General features: G+C 56.1%; 1 protein-coding gene across 1 annotated transcript in view; it reads left to right on the top strand.

Moving 5' to 3' along the window:
• The window catches only part of DGKK (diacylglycerol kinase kappa), a 152,684-nt gene that overhangs the window by 110,503 nt on the left and 22,587 nt on the right, over positions 1–19,594 (top strand). The window contains exons 10-18 of the mRNA XM_084638210.1: positions 3,897–4,059; positions 5,121–5,229; positions 5,745–5,884; positions 6,479–6,560; positions 7,653–7,744; positions 8,598–8,697; positions 9,059–9,305; positions 17,663–17,764; positions 19,216–19,315. Of these exons, the coding sequence (XP_084494336.1) occupies positions 3,897–4,059; positions 5,121–5,229; positions 5,745–5,884; positions 6,479–6,560; positions 7,653–7,744; positions 8,598–8,697; positions 9,059–9,305; positions 17,663–17,764; positions 19,216–19,315 (1,135 nt within the window). The remainder of the gene's footprint in view (positions 1–3,896; positions 4,060–5,120; positions 5,230–5,744; positions 5,885–6,478; positions 6,561–7,652; positions 7,745–8,597; positions 8,698–9,058; positions 9,306–17,662; positions 17,765–19,215; positions 19,316–19,594) is intronic.

The raw sequence follows: 19,594 nt of genomic DNA, 5'->3' as shown, positions 1-19,594 counted from the left end.
GATAGCTGCTTTCAACTACCTGAAAGGGGGTTCCAAAGAGGATGGCTCTAGACTGTTCTCAATGGTAGCAGATGACAGAACGAGGAGTAATGGTCTCAAGTTGCAGTGGGGGAGGTTTAGATTGGATATTAGGAAAAACTTTTTCACTAAGAGGGTGGTGAAACACTGGAATGCGTTACCTAGGGAGGTGGTAGAATCTCCTTCCTTAGAGGTTTTTAAGGTCAGGCTTGACAAAGCCCTGGCTGGGATGATTTAACTGGGAATTGGTCCTGCTTCGAGCAGGGGGTTGGACTAGATGACCTTCTGAGGTCCCTTCCAACCCTGATATTCTATGATTCTATGATTCTAAATCACTGTGGGGCAGAGGGCAGGACTGGGGAAGACCCAGCTGGTGGCTCCTACCCTGCGCTGGGCTCAGCTACTAGTCCTGGTTCGGTTGGGGGGGGACGGGACTTCCTCTTCCCCTGCACGGCATCCGGAGCCGTGTCAGACACCCACCCAGATTTCTCACCCTGGCTGTAAGAAGCTCTGCAAACTCCTGCCCCCTCCTGCTTCGCTTCCTGCACCTATTGCTCCTCAGCTGCAGGGGGAGGGGTCACTGTACATGCAGCTGGTCTCCCATCTATCCAACCTCTGTGCATCCAGACCCCCTCATACTCAGACCCCCACACCGAGCCTCACCCGGAACACCCCCTGACAAATCCCACTCTCCTTCACCTAGACCATCCCAATGAGTAACCAGCACTTGGCTCCCCACCCTACCAAGCCCCAACCAGCTGCACCTGGATCCCCATCCCACCCCACCCCTCTGCCGATTTCTATCCTCCCCACATACAGACCTCCCCGCTGCTGAGTCCCAACCACCTTCACCTGGATCCCTCTGCAGAGTCCCATTACCTGTGCACCCAGATCCCCCCTCGCACCCGGATCCCGCCTCGAACCCAGATCCCTGCCCCACAGAACCCTCTCAACCCACACCTGGATCCTCCCACACTAAGCTCCTCCACCCATGGATCCTACCTTGCTGAGCCTGCCTGCCCACACCTTTGCACACATGGAAGGGCAGGACCCTGGGGTGTTTCTGGGGCAGGCCCAGTCCTTGTGCTGTGTCAGGGTTGGGTGCAGCCTCACCGCTGAGTCCGTGTTTCGGGGTGGGGGGGAGCTTCACAGTGATCTCCCACCTCTGTACAGCCAGTGGCCTGTGCTCTCCAATGCCATGCTGGAGCCTCCACATTTATTTGACAAATAAAATTTGCAGAATTTTAAAATATTGTGCGCAGAATTTTTAATTTTTTGGCACGGAATGCCCTCAGGAATAAAAGATCTTACAGTCCTTTTGGCTACAGCATGACACTTGGCACTCATGTCCAGCTGGTTATCCAGTATGACCTCCAAGTCTTTTTCAAAGTAGCCATTTCCCAGAATAGAACCCCCATCCTGTAAGTATGGGTGACTTTACATTTGGATGTATTGAAATGAATATTGTTTGGTTGTGCCCAAATTACCAAGTGACCGCATGGTTTGGACCATGCCATCTCATGGTGCCTTAGATCCAGTCATCATAACTGGGGGAAACAATGCTTCTTGGAAAGTCACCATAGCTAGTTATTGAGGTATTCTTATCTCCTGGTGATGTAGAACCCGGAGCTATGCGGGCCCAGGACTGGAATAGTATGAGGGCGTAGGTTGCAGCAGCAGAGTTGTATGGGGAGCCCAGGGCTGGAGTAGGCTGTGGAGCTGTGGGTTGGGATTGATGTGCATTGGTAGAGTGAAGGGAAAACCTTCACAGCTGAATCCCTCCCTCTAGCTAGCATTGTCAGGTCATTGGTGTCACACCCATATCTGTCTCTCCCAGAAGACATGCACACTTACTGGATGTGAGTCTGCATAGTCACAAAGCTGTGCTCCAGAGCTGGCACAGGAAGCCCGCTTCCTTTCTGGAAACAGCACTGGGCAGAGCAGAGAGTGAAGCTGACAGCCCTTCCCAGCAGCGTGCATCACACTGGGCACTGTGCAGCACTCCAGCACGCCCTGCGCAGAATGCAGATCTGGGCCTCTCATGAGAAGAGCAGCAAAAGAAAGCAATTCCATGGCCAAGTGCAGTGGAAGTGGCTGCGGGCTCCAGGCCAGCTATCGATCCCTCTCTGTAGCGGTGCCAGCCCTGATCCATTAGCAGATTTCATTTCCAATTTAATTTCTTTAAAAGCGTTGCACTGATTGTAAATCCTTTGTGGGCTCCCAGATTGTTCATCTGGTGTTTACTTAACAGTCAGTGCTTTGCTCAGCTAACGCTATGCGTCCTCTGCTGAGCCCTGACTGCCTTGCAGCAAAAACCCCACCAGGGATTTGCTCCTGCCTGCAGAAAACAAGGGCTGTTTTCCAGCCACACACCCAGCAGCCTTTCCTGATTTCCACACTCCATCCCCAGATCCCACCCTTGGTCAGACTGCCTCTACTTGTGCCTTCTGCAGCATGGCCCCGATTCAGGACAGCACTTATACACATGCTTAAAGTTAACTGTATCTACTTAAAGTTGACTGCAATGGGTTTTAAGCTTGTGCTTAACAATGAGCATGTGTTTTAAAGCCTGTCAAGGCTGAATTCCCACTCTGGCACTTTGAGTGCAGAAGGTGGGGGCCCGCAAGGATTTTAAAAATTAATAGGTTTCAGAGTAACAGCCGTGTTAGTCTGTATTTGCAAAAAGAAAAGGAGTACTTGTGGCACCTTAGAGACTAACCAATTTATTTGAGCATGAACTTTCGTGAGCTACAGCTCACTTCATCGGATGCAGCTCATGCTCAAATAAATTGGTTAGTCTCTAAGGTGCCACAAGTACTCCTTTTCTTTTTAAAAATGAATACTTGCCACTGGCTGGCTGGCACGCTGTATGTCCATAAAAGGGGCTTACCCCCCTACCCCGCTTCATTTATCACAATGCCCTTCCTGAATAGGGATGCTTCCTGAATCAGACCTAAGGGCCAAGCACGCATGCATTGCCAGGGCCAGACCTTAATAAGGTGGGCAGTGTATCTGGGGAAGAACATGGCGTACATCCAAGTGTGGAATAAGTGTCCATTAAGAAGGGGTGCTGATCCTATTTCCATTAGAGTCAGCAGCAACAAGATCAGCCCCAGAATGCACTAGGAAAGAATTTAACAGCAGTGTTCTGTGTGTCCCTGTTTCTGTGGCACTTCCCCCCATAGTATCCGGATGTCACATATGTCAAGGGGTTAACATAGGTTTCCCTGTATGGTTCATCTCCAGCTCCATCCCGGGCACTGCTGCTATCGTGCCAATCTCCCTTCCCATCCGTCATTGTTAGTACACTGGGGCAGCAGCCAGTGGCTCTGAATGGGATCCGCTGCACACACGCAGACCCTGCCCACAATGATTCCAGCTGTGAAGAGTAGGTGGGGTCGTGTTGCACATGGGAGCTGCATTACTCTATCGAGTCTGGGGCCAGAGACTTTGGTTTTGACCCTCCCCGAGCCGAAAGATGGGGTTATTAGTAGCATTTGTTGTGTACATTCCTGCGTGTCACACGGGACTGAGACTGGGAATCTGCCAGGTACTTCAGCCAAAATCTCCCCAAGCTGTTGCCCTGAAAGGCCAAGTGAAGGCACTCCTCTACACCCCCTTCCCCGCGGCCTATTGCAAAGCAGCTCTTTGTAGTATTTCCCTGGCCCCCATTGCCACAGGCTCTAAACCCCTCACAGTCTCTATACTCACACCCTCTGAGGCAGGGCAACACTGTTGTCCCCATTGCACAGGTGGGACGGAGGCCCTGAGGCTAAGTGACTTACCCAGGGTTACATAGGCAGTTGGTTGCAGAGCAGGGACTTGGATCCAACCCCAGGCTATTGCACTGCTCACTGGGGCACTCGGCTTTTCCTCAGGCTTCTGGAAGGCCACCTGCCCCTCGTCCTGCTCCAGCCCGCTGCTGGCCTTCGTCAACTCCAAGAGCGGCGACAACCAGGGTGTGAAGTTCCTGCGCAAGTTCAAGCAGTTCCTCAACCCGGCGCAAGTCTTTGACCTGATGAACGGGGGCCCTCACCTCGGGTAAGCGACAGCGCCCTCTGCCGCCCAGCCCTCTCCCTGCACTCACGCCCACAGTGCCCCCTGCTGCCCGGCTCCCTCCCTGTGCTCCCGCCCATGGCGCCCCCTGCTGCCCAGCCCTCTCCCTGTGCTCATACCCACGGCGCCCCCTGCTGCCCGGCCCCCTCCCTGCACTCACACCCATAGAACCCCATGCCGCCCAGCCCACTCCACAGTGCTCCCTGCTGCCCGATGGCATCCCCTGCCACCCGGCCAATTTCCTACACTCATACCCACAGCAACCCCGGCCACCCAGCCAATTTCCCCTATGCTCATGCCCACAGTGCCCCCTGAAGCCCCGCCCACTCCCTACGCTTGCTCCTGCAGTGCCCCTGCAGCCTGACCCCCCCCCCATGCGCTCACACCAGCAGTGCCAGGCCTCACATCCCATGAGACAGTGCGTCCCTTCCCTCCCTTTGTTCTTTGATCTACCTGGGGGCCAGGGAAAACGAGGAAGCTGCTCAGATCCTAGAGACACATGACTCCATCCACCCAGCCAGGAGCACCCCATATGACCCCGTAGCTGGGAGGGCCTCATAAAGATGGGCCAAACTGAAAGCTCAGCAGCTCCCACCTGCTCTGTAAGGGGCTGAACTGGGTCTCCAACCCTTAATGCTCTGAATTAGATGAGGCCGAGCTGTTTGGATTGGATGGTAAACCCAGATCACGAGTCCCAGAGCCTGGGCCAGTACGTCGGGCTGGCTGGGCTCCAAAGAACACTGCAGATGTCTGGACTCTGAGATCCTCCCACCGCGGGCTCTCAGCCTGGCTCCAGCCTGAGCCCAAGCACCTATCCTGCAATTTTTTATCCTCACAGGCCTAGCTCTGCAAGCCCGAGTCAACTGACCTGGGCCAGCCATGGGTCTAGACGTACCACTGACTGTTACCCCTGCTTGAGTGAGCTCTGCTGTCCCTCAGGGGGAGGGAAAAGGCCGGGGCCTTCCTTGGAGGGAGCTGAGCTGAGGCATGTATCTGGGACCCCGTTTAGCCCTGACTCCTGCTCCTCTTTGTGTGTCCCTTGCCAGCCTGCGGCTCTTCCAGAAGTTCTCCACCTTCCGGATCCTGGTCTGTGGGGGAGATGGCAGCGTGGGCTGGGTTCTCTCCGAAATCGATGCACTGGGATTGCACAAGCAAGTGAGGAGGAGTCTGTCTGCTGCCTCCCCCCGTCTCAGTGTCTCTGAGGGCTGCCCCCGCCCCCTTGGGTCTTGGCAGTAGTGAAAAGCTGGCTCGGGGGCGTGTGCTAAGCCCTGGCAGCCAGGAGCTACATTTCCAGAACTATCGCACAATGGCAGCGCTGGTGGGGCTGGCATGGGCTAGATGTGTGTCACCAGGGCCAGACATATGCAGGTGCCAGGTGTGCTCTGGGTTTGTTTGGGTAGGGGCCTGCAGCGCATTCCAGCAACGTCCCAAAGTGCCAGCTGTGCCCATTGCCGGGACACCCCCAGTGACCCCCCCTTCTGAGTGTCACTGGTACTAATCAGAGTGTGAGCTGAGATCCTGCCCACGCCCATCAGAGAGATCCCCAGGGTGTGGAGGGGATCCTGCAAGGGATGGGTCCATTGGACACGGCACCCCATGCCCATAGCTTTTGGCTGGGCTCTCAGATTGGGGGCTGCCCTGTGCTCACAATTCTTTCCTTACCATGGCAGTGCCAGCTTGGTGTCCTGCCGCTGGGGACGGGCAATGACCTGGCGCGGGTGCTGGGTTGGGGCAGTCTCTGTGATGATGATACCCAGCTGCTGCAGGTCCTGGAGAAGCTGGAGCGGGCCAGCACCAAGATGCTGGACAGGTGAGCAGGGGCAAGGCTGTGGGCTGGGCAGACCTCACTCCTGCCCTGGGCCAGGAAGGGGGCTTCACTCTCAGTATTCCAAATGGGTAAGAGAACAAGCTTAATCTGGGTGGGCACTCCCTGGGAAGGGCTCTGAGGTCAGGCGTCACCCTGAGTCTGCCATCGTGCGCCTGCATTTTCAGCCACATCTCCCAGGCAGCAGGTTGTCCCGTAGCCACCTACTGCAGGGCGTCTTCCTCTGTGTCTGGCTGCTCTCGGAGACTGGACACAGGTCTATCTGGGCTGCCAGTCCCAATGGCTGACCTTCCCCACTCCTTTCAGACACCAGGGCCTGGCCAGGACTGAGACGAGAGTCACCTCCCACGCCCCTGACTTGCGGTTGCCATCTCCTGTTGCCCTGGCTTTCTGAAGCCCCACTCTGCGTCCTATGCGGGGGGGCCCATCTCCCTGCAGATCCCTGCCCCACCATGGCCCAGTGCCTGCCTTCATCTCAAAGGGGCCACCCTGGGTTTCCGGGCAGGGCTGGCTGCCAGGCCATGGCTTGGCAAAGGTTGAGCCCCGGCAACAAGCATCTTGTCTTTGCCTTCCCTCCAGGTGGAGTGTCTTGACCTACGAGGCGCCCAAGCAGTCGCCCCCTGCCATCAAAGAGGAGGAGAATGGGGATTCCTGTATCCAGGTACAGCTGCTCTGTTGCCTGTCCAGCGTGGGGGGTGGGGCTGGAGTGGCAGCATAGCCCAGATGAGTTTGGGGCATGGAACATCAACTCCTGCGTTCAGACCCCTGCCTATACATGTCTGCTACCTGAGCATGGGGATGGAGGGGGAAAGCAGCTTGCACATGGCAGCACCCAGGGCCTGAGGTAACTGGCTCTGTGGCACAGTCTATACAAGGGGGGCGGTGGCAAGAGAAACTGTGTGTCCTAGTGGATAGATCACTGCACTGCACTGGGAGTCAGCAGACCTGAGTTTAGTTTCTGTCTCTGGCTGCTGGGTGACCTTCCCCTCTCTGCGCCTCAATTTCCCTTCCCTCCATCTTGTTTCGGTAGCCTGTCAGCTCTTCAGACAGTCTGGTACCGGAGCCTTTGCAGCGCCATGCATGCAGTGTGAGCGTAGGGTCTGATTTCCAAGCACTTCCCTGCTGTTGGTTTGCAGCAGGCTCTGGCACTCAGTGCTGCCACTGCCCCAAGGGCGTGTGCGAACAAACGCAGGGTTTGTAACCACACACTAGAGCGTGCACTCGACTGCCATGTAATAGCACGCACCCCGATCCTCTCCCCTCCCGCAGCCTGTCCCACCTGAGGAGCTCTAAGCATCTCACAGTCTTGAAGCAATGAAGCTTCACAATCCCACTGCGCATGCAGCTGCACCCCTAAAAGGGGTAGTTGGAAATCTGGGCTATCTGCACTCCACTTAGCCCCGTTGCAGGGGAGCTGGTCTTTGGTGCAGTTCTGAATGCCAACAGAAGAGGAAATGATGGATTGGCAGGTTCCAGATGTCCCCAGGCATTCAGAGAATCAGAGTGGAGCAGGATGGGGAAACTGAGGCACAGAGTGGGGCTGTGACTTGCTCAGGGTCACACAGCTAGTCAGGAGTACAGCCTAACTCCCAGTCCGGTGCTTTAGGCACTGAGCCCTGCTCCCCTACAGCTGCAGGGGCTTGCTCAGCCCTGCAGTTTTCTAGTGTGGCTGGCCCAGGAGGATCCAGGGAGGGCACCAGGAGTGCTGCTGCTGTTGCTCAGAGAGTGCCCTTGTTCCCTCCATGTCCCGCAGGCCCAGATCTCTCACTACGCCGACTCCGTGGCTTTCCACCTGGCCAAGATCCTGGAATCCGACAAGCACTCGGTTGTGATTTCTTCTGCAAAGTAAGGGGGCTTTGGCTGATGAGGGTCACCCCAATCAGAGCCGCCCCCACCTGCATGCTGTGGGCAGGCCAAGGGTGGCAGGGATCAGGCATGCACCTCCCCAGGTGCCCTCTGCCCATCCCCAGGCCAGTGAGCACGGACAGTAGCAAGCCAAGCTTCCCCCACCTTGCTGGCCTGCCGGAGCCAGGTCTGGTGGGCTTACTCCGAGGGCTACGAGGGAGCTGGGGGTCTGTGGCTCATCCTGCCCCTCGGCTTCTGCTGGCAGTGCCAACGGGGCAGAACTGTGCCAATGAGGGGGTGGTTTTGTGATGTGGCTGATGGGTCCCAGATCTTCATAGGTCTTGAAATCAATGCGAGTGAGGCGCCGAGTACCTCTGAGGATCCGGGCCAGGGAGCTTGTATTGAGGCCCCCAAATCATTGCACACAGGGCTCCAAGCAGCCTTCAGCCGCTAGTGCCTTTGGCTCCATGCTGGGCCCAAATGGTGAAGGGCATCACAGCCCATCCCATGTGTCTGAGCCACGCAATCCTGGACAGCTGCAGTTTGCATCAGCAAGAGGTACGTCCCAGGGGCCCGGCCAGAGTATGGTTGGCTGCCTGGCCGTGGGTGATGTCAGGGTGCTAGGCTCTCACCAGCACCAAACGCTGCTGTGCTTGCTGCAGGGCGGCACAGCTGGGCCCAGAGGTGGGGGCCTCCCTCGTGGGGCTGGAGAGCGCCCTTTGCTGGCTAATGGAGGAGCAGCATTCCAGAGGCACTGTGCCCAACTGTGTGGGGAGGGGTCTGGGAAGGAGCCCCAGCGCAGGGGTTCCTGTCTCACCCGGACTCTGCCCCTGGACGCTGCTCTCTCTGGCAGGTTCCTGTGCGGAACGGTGAACAACTTTGTGGCTGAGGTTGGCAAGGCCTATGAGAGGGCCATCGAGAACAAGCAGGAGGCTGACACCATGGCTCGGAAGGTAAGTTCTGGCGGGGCATGGCCTGGTGGGGATGCTTGTTGGGACACTAGCGCCCCCCTGTGGCAGACAGTCAGTGTTGCAGGCAGCTGCAGTCTTGGCAATCGCTGGATTTAAGCCTTTGGGTTCTCCATGGGGTTCACAGCATGGATTAATCCATTGCCTGGGACCGCCTTCAGAATGCTCTACCACTGAGAGGATGTTCCCATGAGCCATGCCATGGAGCAGCAGCCATGTGCTGTGCCATGCTAGCTGTGACCCCCCCCAGCGCCCTCCCCTGGGACCAGCCTGTGGCTGAGTGCCAGCAAACGCCCTGGCCTTACCGCGGTCCACTCCCCTGGGATGACTAACTTCTCTCTTGCAGTGTGCGATGCTGAACGAGAAGCTGGACTCCCTGGTGCGGGAGCTGAACGATGAATCACAGGCAATCGTTGTCCCCGAGGGGAGCACGCAGACTGCCCCAACCGGCCCTGAGGCCAAGGAGAGCAGCAGGGGGGGCAGCTTCAACCCAAGCCCTGTGCCCAGGATCTTCAAATCCAAGGAGCAGCTAATGCTGAGAGCCAACAGCCTCAAGAAGGCCCTCCGGCAGATCATTGAGCAGGCAGAGAAAGGTAAGGAGCCCGGGCGAGGCAGGAAGGGACTGCAGTGTCGGGGGTCAGCCAGACTCAAGGCCTCTGCAAGGTCCCTGGCCTTCCCCATCCATTTCACATTCCATGGCTGGCCCCCTTATGCGGAGGGCTCTGCTGGGAAGATCAGTCCTCCACTATCATGCAGACACTACTTGCTGCAAGGCTCAGTACTTTATCAGCTCCTCGCTGGCCTCCAGGGCATTGGGCATGCCAGGGGCCAAGGACCCAGTGTCCAGGCAGGGTACAGAGACCCCCTCCAGGCACTTGCTGACCCCTAACAGGTACATTGACTAGCAGCATGGCACAGTGCATAGATCCAGGGGCTGGGAGCCATGTGCCAGTCCTGATCCTGCTGGTGACCTGGGAAAGGCAAGGCAAAGCCCCCGTTTGTCACTGATTCTGAGTCCTTTCATTCTGAGGAGCCAAGCTGGAGAGACCCAGGACCTGGCTCACCGTGATGCTAGGTTCACTCAAAGGGAGTTCTTCGAGTGCTAGCTCATGTCAATTCCATTCTAGGTGTGCACGCCCACGTGCGCGGTTGTTGGAGATCTTTGCCTTAGCGGAACCCATAGGGCTGGCTGTGTCGCCCCCTTAAGTGCTGCGCTCATGCCGTGGTATATAAGGCACCACCAACCATACACCCTGTCAGTTTCTTCTTACTGCCTGTGGTGGTCAGTCAAGCGCCTTTCCTGCTTAGCAAGAGCTAGTGGTTTCTCCTTTCAAACTTTGGACCTTAGTGCCTTTGTATATAGTTTGCATATAGTAGTGTTAAGTAGTTAGTTAGTTAAGTTAGGGTCCCAGTGGGGACTTTGCCCCAGGCGGGGCATGCCCTGGTCTCCCAGGTTTAAGCCCTGCTCAGACTACAGCAGGTCTATGCCTGTGAATGACCCCCATAGCAGCTTCCTTAAGTGCTTGGGGGAGTCACACGTTAAGAAGCGATGCCGGATCTGCAAAAACTTTTGGCCCCACACCCAGAAACAACGGGATATCCGCCTCAGTACTCTCCAGATGGAGTCTGCCCTCTGTCTGTCTTCCGAGCCATCCAGGCAGGTCACACTGAGCGCCTCAGCCTCTGTGTGCAGTGCATCGCTGGCACCTGGCTCCTCCTGGCACTGTTTGCCATCGCCAGTGCCGAAGAGGAAGGCCAACAAGCATTCCCCGGCGCCAAACAAGAAGGCCCAGGGATCACCTACCAAGGGACCCGGGCCTGCCCACCAGGCTACTCTGGAGCCATGCAATCGTGCCTCCCCTGTTGAGGCTCCCAGCCCCCTTAAAGGTCCGCCACCAACTCCTGGGAGTGATATGGGACCCATACCTCTGCCTGCACTGTCATCATCGCAGGCTCCCCAGGTGCAGAGAGAGCACAGGTCTCCACCTGCTCTGATGATGACCCTGGTGCTGCAGGACCCGGCTAAGGTTCCCCAAGAGGGCAAGCTCACCGTTAAGACCCCTCAGGGGATAGGGGAACACCGTCAGTTGCCAGACAGAAGACATCAATCTTCTCTGCCGCGTCGAGAATCCAGGTGCAGGTCCGAGTCGCATTGTCGGTCACCCAGGCTGGCATCCAGATTCCTGGCGCTACTCACTGGCACGGGGTCGACACTTCCCCTACTATTCCCAGCACTGCTCACTGTCTCACCAGTCATCCTCCAGGCGTCAGTCCTGATCACCGGCACGGTGGGAATGTTCCCCGTCTTGGCACCAGTCTCCTTGGCACCGGTACCACTCTCCCCAGTACAGTCACCGGTCAATTACACCAGGTCACCGGTCACTGGAAGTCATGACCAGTAAACAAACGCAGACATGGATGGCTCCTCGCTGGTAGCTGGAAGGTGGTTCCTCTGGTACAGAAGGCCAGTTCAGCCCATCGCCCAGGTCCCATCGGCGTGATTGAGCACCGGAATCCGCTTCCTTGTTTGCGGCATCGTAGTGGCAGCACAGCCAGTGGCCAACATAGTGGCCATATTGGAGTGTGTGTGGCATACCGGTTATGACAATGCCCCCTTCCTTGGTGGCCATGTTGAAGCATTGGTCGGCAGCCCCACCTGGCCCGGTACCGGAAGCCTGTTCTGAGGTCGGGGCGGAGGAACCTGTGCCCACCCCCAAGTCTCCTTCTTCGACTGTGGGCAAGACCCCCGCACCTCCATCTGTGGTCCAGTCTTCCTCGTTGTCCCTGGACAAGGGGGTCACCGGACCTTTTAGAGCTAGCTCACCAGATGACTTCAGGGAGCATCAAGCCCTAACTCTGGCACGTGGCCGAGAACTTGGGGCTTGAGGTGCAGGAGATGGTGGGATATGAGGGGACACCCTCTTCAATGTCCTCTCGGCCTCTACGCTCACCCGCGTTGCCCTGCCCATACATGACAGAGTCCTCAAGATCTCCAAAACCCTGTGGCAGACCCCCTCCTCCATCCCTGCCACCTCAAAATGGGCAGAGAAAAAGTACTTTGTGCTGGCCAAAAGTTTCAAATACCTTTATACCCACCCACCCCAGGGCTTGCTGGTTGTGTCTGTGGCCAACGAGAAGGACAGACAGGTCCCCACCTCTTCCACTCCCAAAGACAAAGAGGACAAAAAACTCGATTTATTCGGGAGAAAAATGTATTCCGCCCCCAGCCTACAATTCTGGATGGCAAACAATCAGGCCCTGCTAGTCCAGTACAATTTAATCTTCAGGATAGTCTTAAAAAGTTCCAGGAATCCCTCCTTCAGGGTCTGGCCCAGGAGTTGGGCATGCTGGTGGAGAAGGGCACAGCAGCAGCCAGATGTTCCCTGCGGAAGGCATGGGACACGGCAGATTCAGCAGCAAGGGTGGTCGCATCAGCAGTGGTTGTGCAGTGTAGTTCCTGGCTCTAGACTGCAGGCCTCTCCCAGGAGATGAAGGCCTCAATCCAGGATCTCCGTTTTGACGGAGTTGGTCTGTTCTCAGATTAAATGGATGCCAGGCTGCATGGGTTGAAGGACACCAGGACTACCCTTCGCTCGTTGGGCATGCACATGCCTCAATCAGCCAGGAAGCCCTTTCAGCCATAGCCGCCGCCAAGGCCCTGGCAGCCTTGTCAGGGACCTACGAGGAGAAGGGACACTGGTTTTAGTCATTGTCTCCTTTCTTCCTCCCGTTCACCAGACCAGCCTGGGCCGCCAAACACCCAGGGGGACAGAAGCAATCATTTTGAGGGATGAGAGTGACGCCCCCTATCAGCCAACTGGACCCTACCTGCCTTTCCTTGACTGCCTTTTCCCCTACCACTCAGCCTGGTCGCAGGTTACATCAGTCTGCTGGGTCCAGGACATAGTGCCTTGGGGCTATACTCTGCAATTCTTGGCCGCCCCTCCCCTGCCACTTTCCCATCCCTCTTCAGGGACCTTTCTCACGAGCAACTCCTTGTTTAGGAGGTCGAGAAGCTCCTGGGCTTGGAGGCTATAGAGGAGGTTCCTCAGGACATGGAAGGAAGAGGATTCTATTCATGTTATTTCCTAATCCCGAAGGCCAAAGGGGGCCTCAGACCTATCCCGGATCTGCGTGGCCTCAACAAGTCTCTCAAGAAGTTGAAGTTCCACATGGTCTCCCTGGCCTCCATCATCCCTTCCCTGGATCCAGGGGACTGATACGCTGCTTTTGACTTAAAGGACGCTTACTTTCATGTCTCCATATTCCCGGGACACAGGTGTTTCCTGCGTTTCATAATGGCCAGGCGTCACTTCCAGTTCACAGCGCTACCCTTTGGCCTCCAGGGTGTTCAGGAAATGCGTGGCACTGGTACCGGCTTACCTGAGACATCAAAGGGTCCAGATCTTCCCATAGCTCAATGACTGGCTCATCAAGGGCAGGTCTTCAGAACAGGTGCAACGGAGCCTCGATCTGGTGCAGTCCATCTGCAACGATCTGGGCCTGTTAATAAACACAGAGAAGTCCACATTAACACTCGTTCAACGCATAATGTTTATTGGAGTGATTCTCAACTCCACATTGTCCAGTGTCTTCCTTCTGGAAGTGTGTTTTCAGGCCATGTTGGACTTGATCCCCCACATAAAGAGCCATCTGCTCACCACGGCCCTCACATGCCTGCGATTGATAGGCCACGTGGCCGCATGCATATACGTGGTCAGCCATGCTTGACTTCATTAGCAGCCTTTGCAAAGGTGGCTGGCCTTGGTTTATATCTCCAGCAGACACACCTTGGACCGAGTGGTCACAGTGCTGAGTCATGTCCTCTCGTCCCTGAATTGGTGGCTGAATCCAGAGTTGGTGCTGCAGGTGATTCCCTTCGTGACCCCGTCTCCAATGCTCACCTTGGTCTTGGACGCGTCGGATCTGGGCTGGGGACACCACCTGTGTGAGCTCAACACCCAGGGCTGCTGGCTACAAAATGATCTAGCCCTTCATATCAACATCAGAAAGCTCAGAGCTGTTCGCCTGGCCTGCCAGGTGTTTTTGCCCCACCTGAAGGGCAGGGTGGTACAGGTCCTGATGGACAATACAGCCACGATGTCTTACATCAACAGACAGGGGGACGCCAGGTCTTTGGCCCTTTGTATGGAGGCGCTCAGCCTCTGGGACTTCTGTGGGCAGTGCAACATTTATTTGGTGGCTGCCCACCTGCTTAGAGCCAAGAACGTTTTGGCGGATTGGCTCAGCAGGACTTTGTCTTGCCACAAATGGTCGCTCCATCCAGAGGTGGTCAGCCTCATCTTCCACATGTGGGGGACTGCCCAGGTGGACCTGTTTTGTGTCCAGACAGAACAGGAAGTACCACGTGTTGTGTTCTTTGCAGGGTAAGGACAAGGGCTCACTGTCAGACACCTTCCTGATCCTGTGGTTGGGAGCACTGATATACGCCTTCCTACCAGTACCATTGATCCACAAGATCCTGCTAAAGGTGAAGCAAGACAGAGCGTCTGTTATCCTCATAGCCCCAGCATGGCCTTGTCAGCACTAGTTTGGCATGCTGCTGAGTCTTTCGGCAGCCACCCTGTTGCAGCTACCTCTTCGGACGGATCTGCTGTCCCAGAACCACGGCAACTTGCTGCACCTGAACCTGTCATTGCTGCACTTGGCAGCTTGGCTGTTGCTTGGCTAAGTATGGATGAGCAGGAGTGCTCTGCTAGTGTCCAACAGGTCCTGCTGGGAAGCAGGAAACCCTCCACCAGGACTACCTATGTGGCAAAGTGGAAGTGGTTCACGTGTTGGTCCTCGGACCGGCACATTCCTGCTGCAGTACCCGCTGCAGGACATCCTGGGCTATTTACTTTACCGTAAGCTCCCAGGCCTGTCCGCTATCTTCCATCTGCCTGGCGACCGTTTTGGCATTCCTCCATTTCAAGGCTGGTCGGTCTTCGCCCATCCCATGATGGCGCAGTTCTTGAAATGTCTGGAGTGCCTTTACCTGCATGTCTGGGACCCAGTTCCCCCTTGGGACCTGAATCTTGTGCTGTCGAGGCTCATGGGTCACCCCTTCAAACCTCTGGCTTCCTGCTGTCTTCTTCTTCTCTCCTGGAAGGTCTGTCTTCTTGGTCACCATAACTTCGGCCTGCAGGGTGTCCAAGTTCAGGGCGCTCATGTCGGAGCTGCCATATAAGGCCTTCTGTAAGGACGAAGGCCAGCTGCATCTGCACCCAGCCTTTCTGCCCAAGGCTGCCTCCCAGTTCCACACTGGTCAAGATATTTACTTACCAGTCCTTTGTCCAAAGCCTCATATGACGGATGACAAGCGCCGGCTGCATACCCTGGATGTCAGACGGGCGCTGGCCTTCTACATTGATAGAACAAGGCCGTTCCATAAATCAATGCGGTTGTTTGTTGCTGTCACTGCCAGAATGAAAGGTCACCCAGTGTCTGTCCAGAGAATCTCATCTTCGATCACAGCCTGCATCTGCTACTGCTACGAGTTGGCAAAGGTGCCCCTACTGGTGATCGTGATGGCTCATTCGAGTAGGGTGCAGGCGTCATCAGCAGTCTTCCTGGCACAAGTGCTAATCCAAGAGATCTGTTGGGCCACCACCTGGTCATTCGTCCACACGTTTGCATCACACTACGTGCTGACCCAGCAGGCTCGAGATGATGCTAGGTTTGGGAGAGCTGTGCTACAAGCTGCAAGACCGTGAGCTCAAAGCCCACCTCCGTTGATTCTGCTTTTGAGTCACCTAGACTGGAATAGACATGAGAAAGTACTCAAAGAAGAAAAAATGGTTATCTACCATTTGTAACGGTGGTTCTTCGAGATGCAGGTTGTGTCCATTCCATTCCCCGCCCTCCTGCCTCTCTGTCGGAGTTGTTGGCCAGAAGGAACTGAGAGGGTGTAGGGTTGGCAGCGCCTGATATACAGACGCATGAGTGCAGCACTCCAGGGGGTGCCAAAGCCGGCCCTACGGGTATTGCTAAGGCAGAAATCTTTGATGACTGCGCATGTGGGCACGCACACACCTATTATGGAATGGACACGAGCAACACATCTCGAAGAACAACAGTTACGAAAAATAGGTAACTATTTTTTTTTTAATGCTCAGCACTTCCAAAAATCAAGCCAGATGTGGCCAGGCAGGATGCCCAAAACAGAGGCACCTCACAGCATAGGGCCCTGCTGATCATTTTGGCCTGGACCCTTCTGTGCCTCAGTTTCCCCCTCAGTGAAGTTGGGACACTGAGTCACCAGAGTGAATTACTCAGAGGTGACTCTAATAAAAGTCAGGGAGCGCACCCTGGTGGCTAATCCAGGAGCAGCATCCCTGAATGCCAGCGGCATTGCTCCTGGCTGGTGGGTCACAGGTCCTGGCACCTGGGGTACAGGAAGAAGCCCAAAGAGCAGGCATCCCCATCTCCTGGATGGTTCTGTCTGCCCTGTGAACTTCTCATCATGCTAGAGCATATGCCGGACCGCCTGGGTCTTTGGGAGTAGAAACACCTACAAGGGTCAGACTCATCAGCAGTGAGCTGGGGAGGCATCGGTGCATCCAGGTGCTGGCTGGGCATCCCTAGGGTATGTCTAGACAGCAATGTAAGCCTGGGCTCAAGTCTAACCCCCCTTGCATCCATGCTAACCTAGGTGCTAAGCTAGGGCATGGACTGCAGGGCTGGAGGGTCCGAGCCCGTGTTAAGCTGGGACCTAGTGTCCGAGCCCTATTGCTTTCCTGTGCACACGGCTTGACTCGGGTCCTGGAAGACCTCCGGATCTACCCTAGAGTTCCTGGCAGCAGAGGAGCAGCGCTGCAGGCAGCCAGTGCAGATGCTGGAAGCACCACTACTGCCTGGCCAAGCCCACTCCCCTTGCCTGCTCCGGCTCCTCCTCACTGCTGTGAGGAGCTTACTCGGAGCAGGGAGCAAAGCTGACTGGTGGGAGGCAGCTCCTGGGTGCCAGGGTATCGAGGGTCATCCCTGCCCCAGCCCTGCTGAGCCGGGAGCTCTGCTGCTCCCCCTCCCTGCAGGGCAGCCGCTTAGTCCTGCTCTGCTCTCTGTCCCTTCCCCCAAGGCCTCCCCACCCCCCCGGGGCTGTGTTTGCAGGTATGCCCGGGCTGCATGCACTGTCAGGTGAGAGAGTGTAAGCCAGCTCCAAAACTTCCCCACAGCCTCCCAGGGATCCCTTATCCCTGCCGCCCGTGTGCGGCAGGGGCAGGGCTAAGGGATCCCAAGGATGCTGGAGCACCCTGCATCCCAAGCCCAGGGGATGCCCTTGACCGCTCCGCAGCCGGCAGCAGCCAGGCTGGGGGTGTGTGTTCTTCCTCGGACACCTCCATTCAAAACAACAGACAACAATAAATAAAAACCAGCCCAAGAAAAATCCTGTTATTGACCAGCCCATGGTGCAGTCTGGCAGCCCTGGAGCTGGGTGCCCTAGTTACCTTTAGAACAGGCGCCTGTCCTGGGCATTTTCCTGCCCATGTGACTCAGCCCAGTGGGGAACCCAGTTCTCGGGTTAGGGGCAGTTCAGAATAAAGCCTTCTCACACGGCTGTGTGCTCCCGGGACAGCCACCACAGGAGTCATTATGTGTTTCTGAGTCCCATCAGTATCATGTCACAATTGGGAAATAGGCAGGGCAGTAGAGTTTTCCCACAGTGCACCATGTTCCTAGGGCTAGAGTTTCAACAGGGTGGGGGGCAGTAGGAACTCTGGGATATGGTTACTTTGACTTGGGTCTGCGCACTTGGGTGCCAGAGCCTTAGGTTTGAGCATGGGTCAGCAAATCCTTAACCTAGGGTTAAAATGCAGTGTAGATGCTCCAGCCCAGGGTTCCCTGACATGGATCGGCTGACTCGAGTCCCATGAACCCTGGGCTGACACTGCTGTGTAGCCATACCCCTACAGTTGGCTTTACATTGCATGCCTTGCCTGTTCCCGTGTAGCTGTGGATGAGCAGAACAAGCAGACTCAAGCTTATCGGAGCATCACGGCTTCCGGCAAGAAGGACAGCTTGGAAGAGTTCAGCAAAGAGACCGAAATCCTTGGTAAGGCTCCGGCTGGTTCATGCAGCCCACTCCCCGTTCAGGATCATGGACTCTTCCACGTCATTCGTTATTTAAAGTGATTGGAGAAGCTGGAACCAAGGCAGGACTGGGGGTGGCAAATACACAGATTAAAGGGGCCCCGTTTTCCAAAGTGGAGGCTCCCCAGCTACGTACTACAGTGCATCTGTGACTGTGAGAAGGACTCCTGGTTGCTGTTGTGTAACTGGCTGGGGGAATCGGTCTTGGGCTCACCTTTGCTACCTGCACAGTGCCTGGAGCAATGTGTTTAGCACCAGTCTCAGAGCACAGCAGACAGGCCAAACCAGGATAAGCCTGGAGATTTCCAGCCATCAGAATGCTAGGGCCATGTGTGATGTGAGTGTGCCGTGGGATTGCACACGTCGTCTGCCCAAGCTACGCCCATGCCCACCATTGGGTGTCTCAGAGCTGGTGATGTTTGGACAGTCAGGCCTTGGCATTGTGGGCACTGGCTGGAGGCTGCAGAGGGATCCTGGCCTGGGCGTTCCAAGGGAAATTGACCAGCTGTGTGCGGGGGGCTGTGGAGGCTCTGACAGACTGACAGGCCATGTCCATAGGCAGCAAGTTATATGTGCCCATGGTGCCCGTGCTCCACCAATATTCAGGAATGTGGGCCTGGGGTCCCAGCTGCCTGCCCCGCACCCATCCCCGGGTGTGGCCCCAGCCTTGTCCCCCTTAACCCTGTTCATCTAGCTCTTCCCAGAGACATGGCCTGGGGCAGAACTTGGACCTGTTCTGGGCACGACCAAAAATTATACAAACCTGGCATCCATGGTCGTGTCCTGCAGGGACCATAGCAGAGGAGTCCAACTCTCTGGAATGGGGCAGGGGTGCGGGGCCCCACCTTGAGCCATCAGTGTGTGTGCTGGAAATCAATAATACCTGGGGCTCCCCCTGCTGGCAGGAGAGCAGTAGGAGCCTGATCCAAAGCTGATTGAGGTCAATGGAAGGTCTTCTGTTGACTGAGGGCCTGATCCAAAGCCAATTTAAGTGGCTAACAAACCCCCCATGCCCTGACCCCCGCTGGTGGTAAGGAAGGAGCGCAGTGTGTATTGCACCCTCCATTATCAAAGCAGGGTGAGAAGGGAGAATTGAGTGCAGATAATCAGGAGACAAAATGTCCAGGCCCTTTGCAAGGGATTTACAAATCATGTCATCTGACCTGCCCATAATCCGGGTGTGTAGGGCCACACCTAGCACTCACCACTAGGGGCATGTTCCATTTAAAGTGGCAGCATGCAAAGTGCTTAGCAGAGTGCCCCATTGGGGTCCCCTCTGCACTCAGCAGTTAAGGGGCGTCTTAGTGCGGTGTTGGGGGCTCAGGAAGGCAGGGTAGGGGTAGGATGCAGGGTATACGCTTGTTAAGGGCAGGGGCGCTGCTGGCTACTAAAGAGCATCTCCCCTTTGTCCAGGTTCCCGGCGTGGTACGGTGACCTCCACTACGTCATCCATCCTCCTGGATAGACCTGACAGCTTCAGCACCATCCATTTCACCGAGGATCCCAACACCATGTGAGTACGTGCTCTGGGCAAAGTTAATCCCTAGTGCATGTCCAAGCCTCCGATGCTGCCCCCCGGGACATAGGGTAGGGCTCTTATTCCCATTTGACACAGGAGAACTGAGGCCCAGGTAAGGAAATGACTTGCCAAAAGCTGCAAAGGACACATGGCTTCTCCTTTATCAACACTTGACCTTAACCTCAGTCTCAATCATTATCAGCCTTTCACCAGCCAGTTTTCCTCCTCTTTCCCGGAGAGTCTCATATAGGGCTCTCTTCATTCTGATTGGCT

This window comes from Lepidochelys olivacea (genome assembly GCF_965140295.1).
Source record: "Lepidochelys olivacea isolate rLepOli2 genome assembly, chromosome: 9".
NCBI classification, from domain to species: Eukaryota; Metazoa; Chordata; order Testudines; family Cheloniidae; genus Lepidochelys; species Lepidochelys olivacea.
This window is presented reverse-complemented; position numbering and strand designations above follow the sequence as displayed.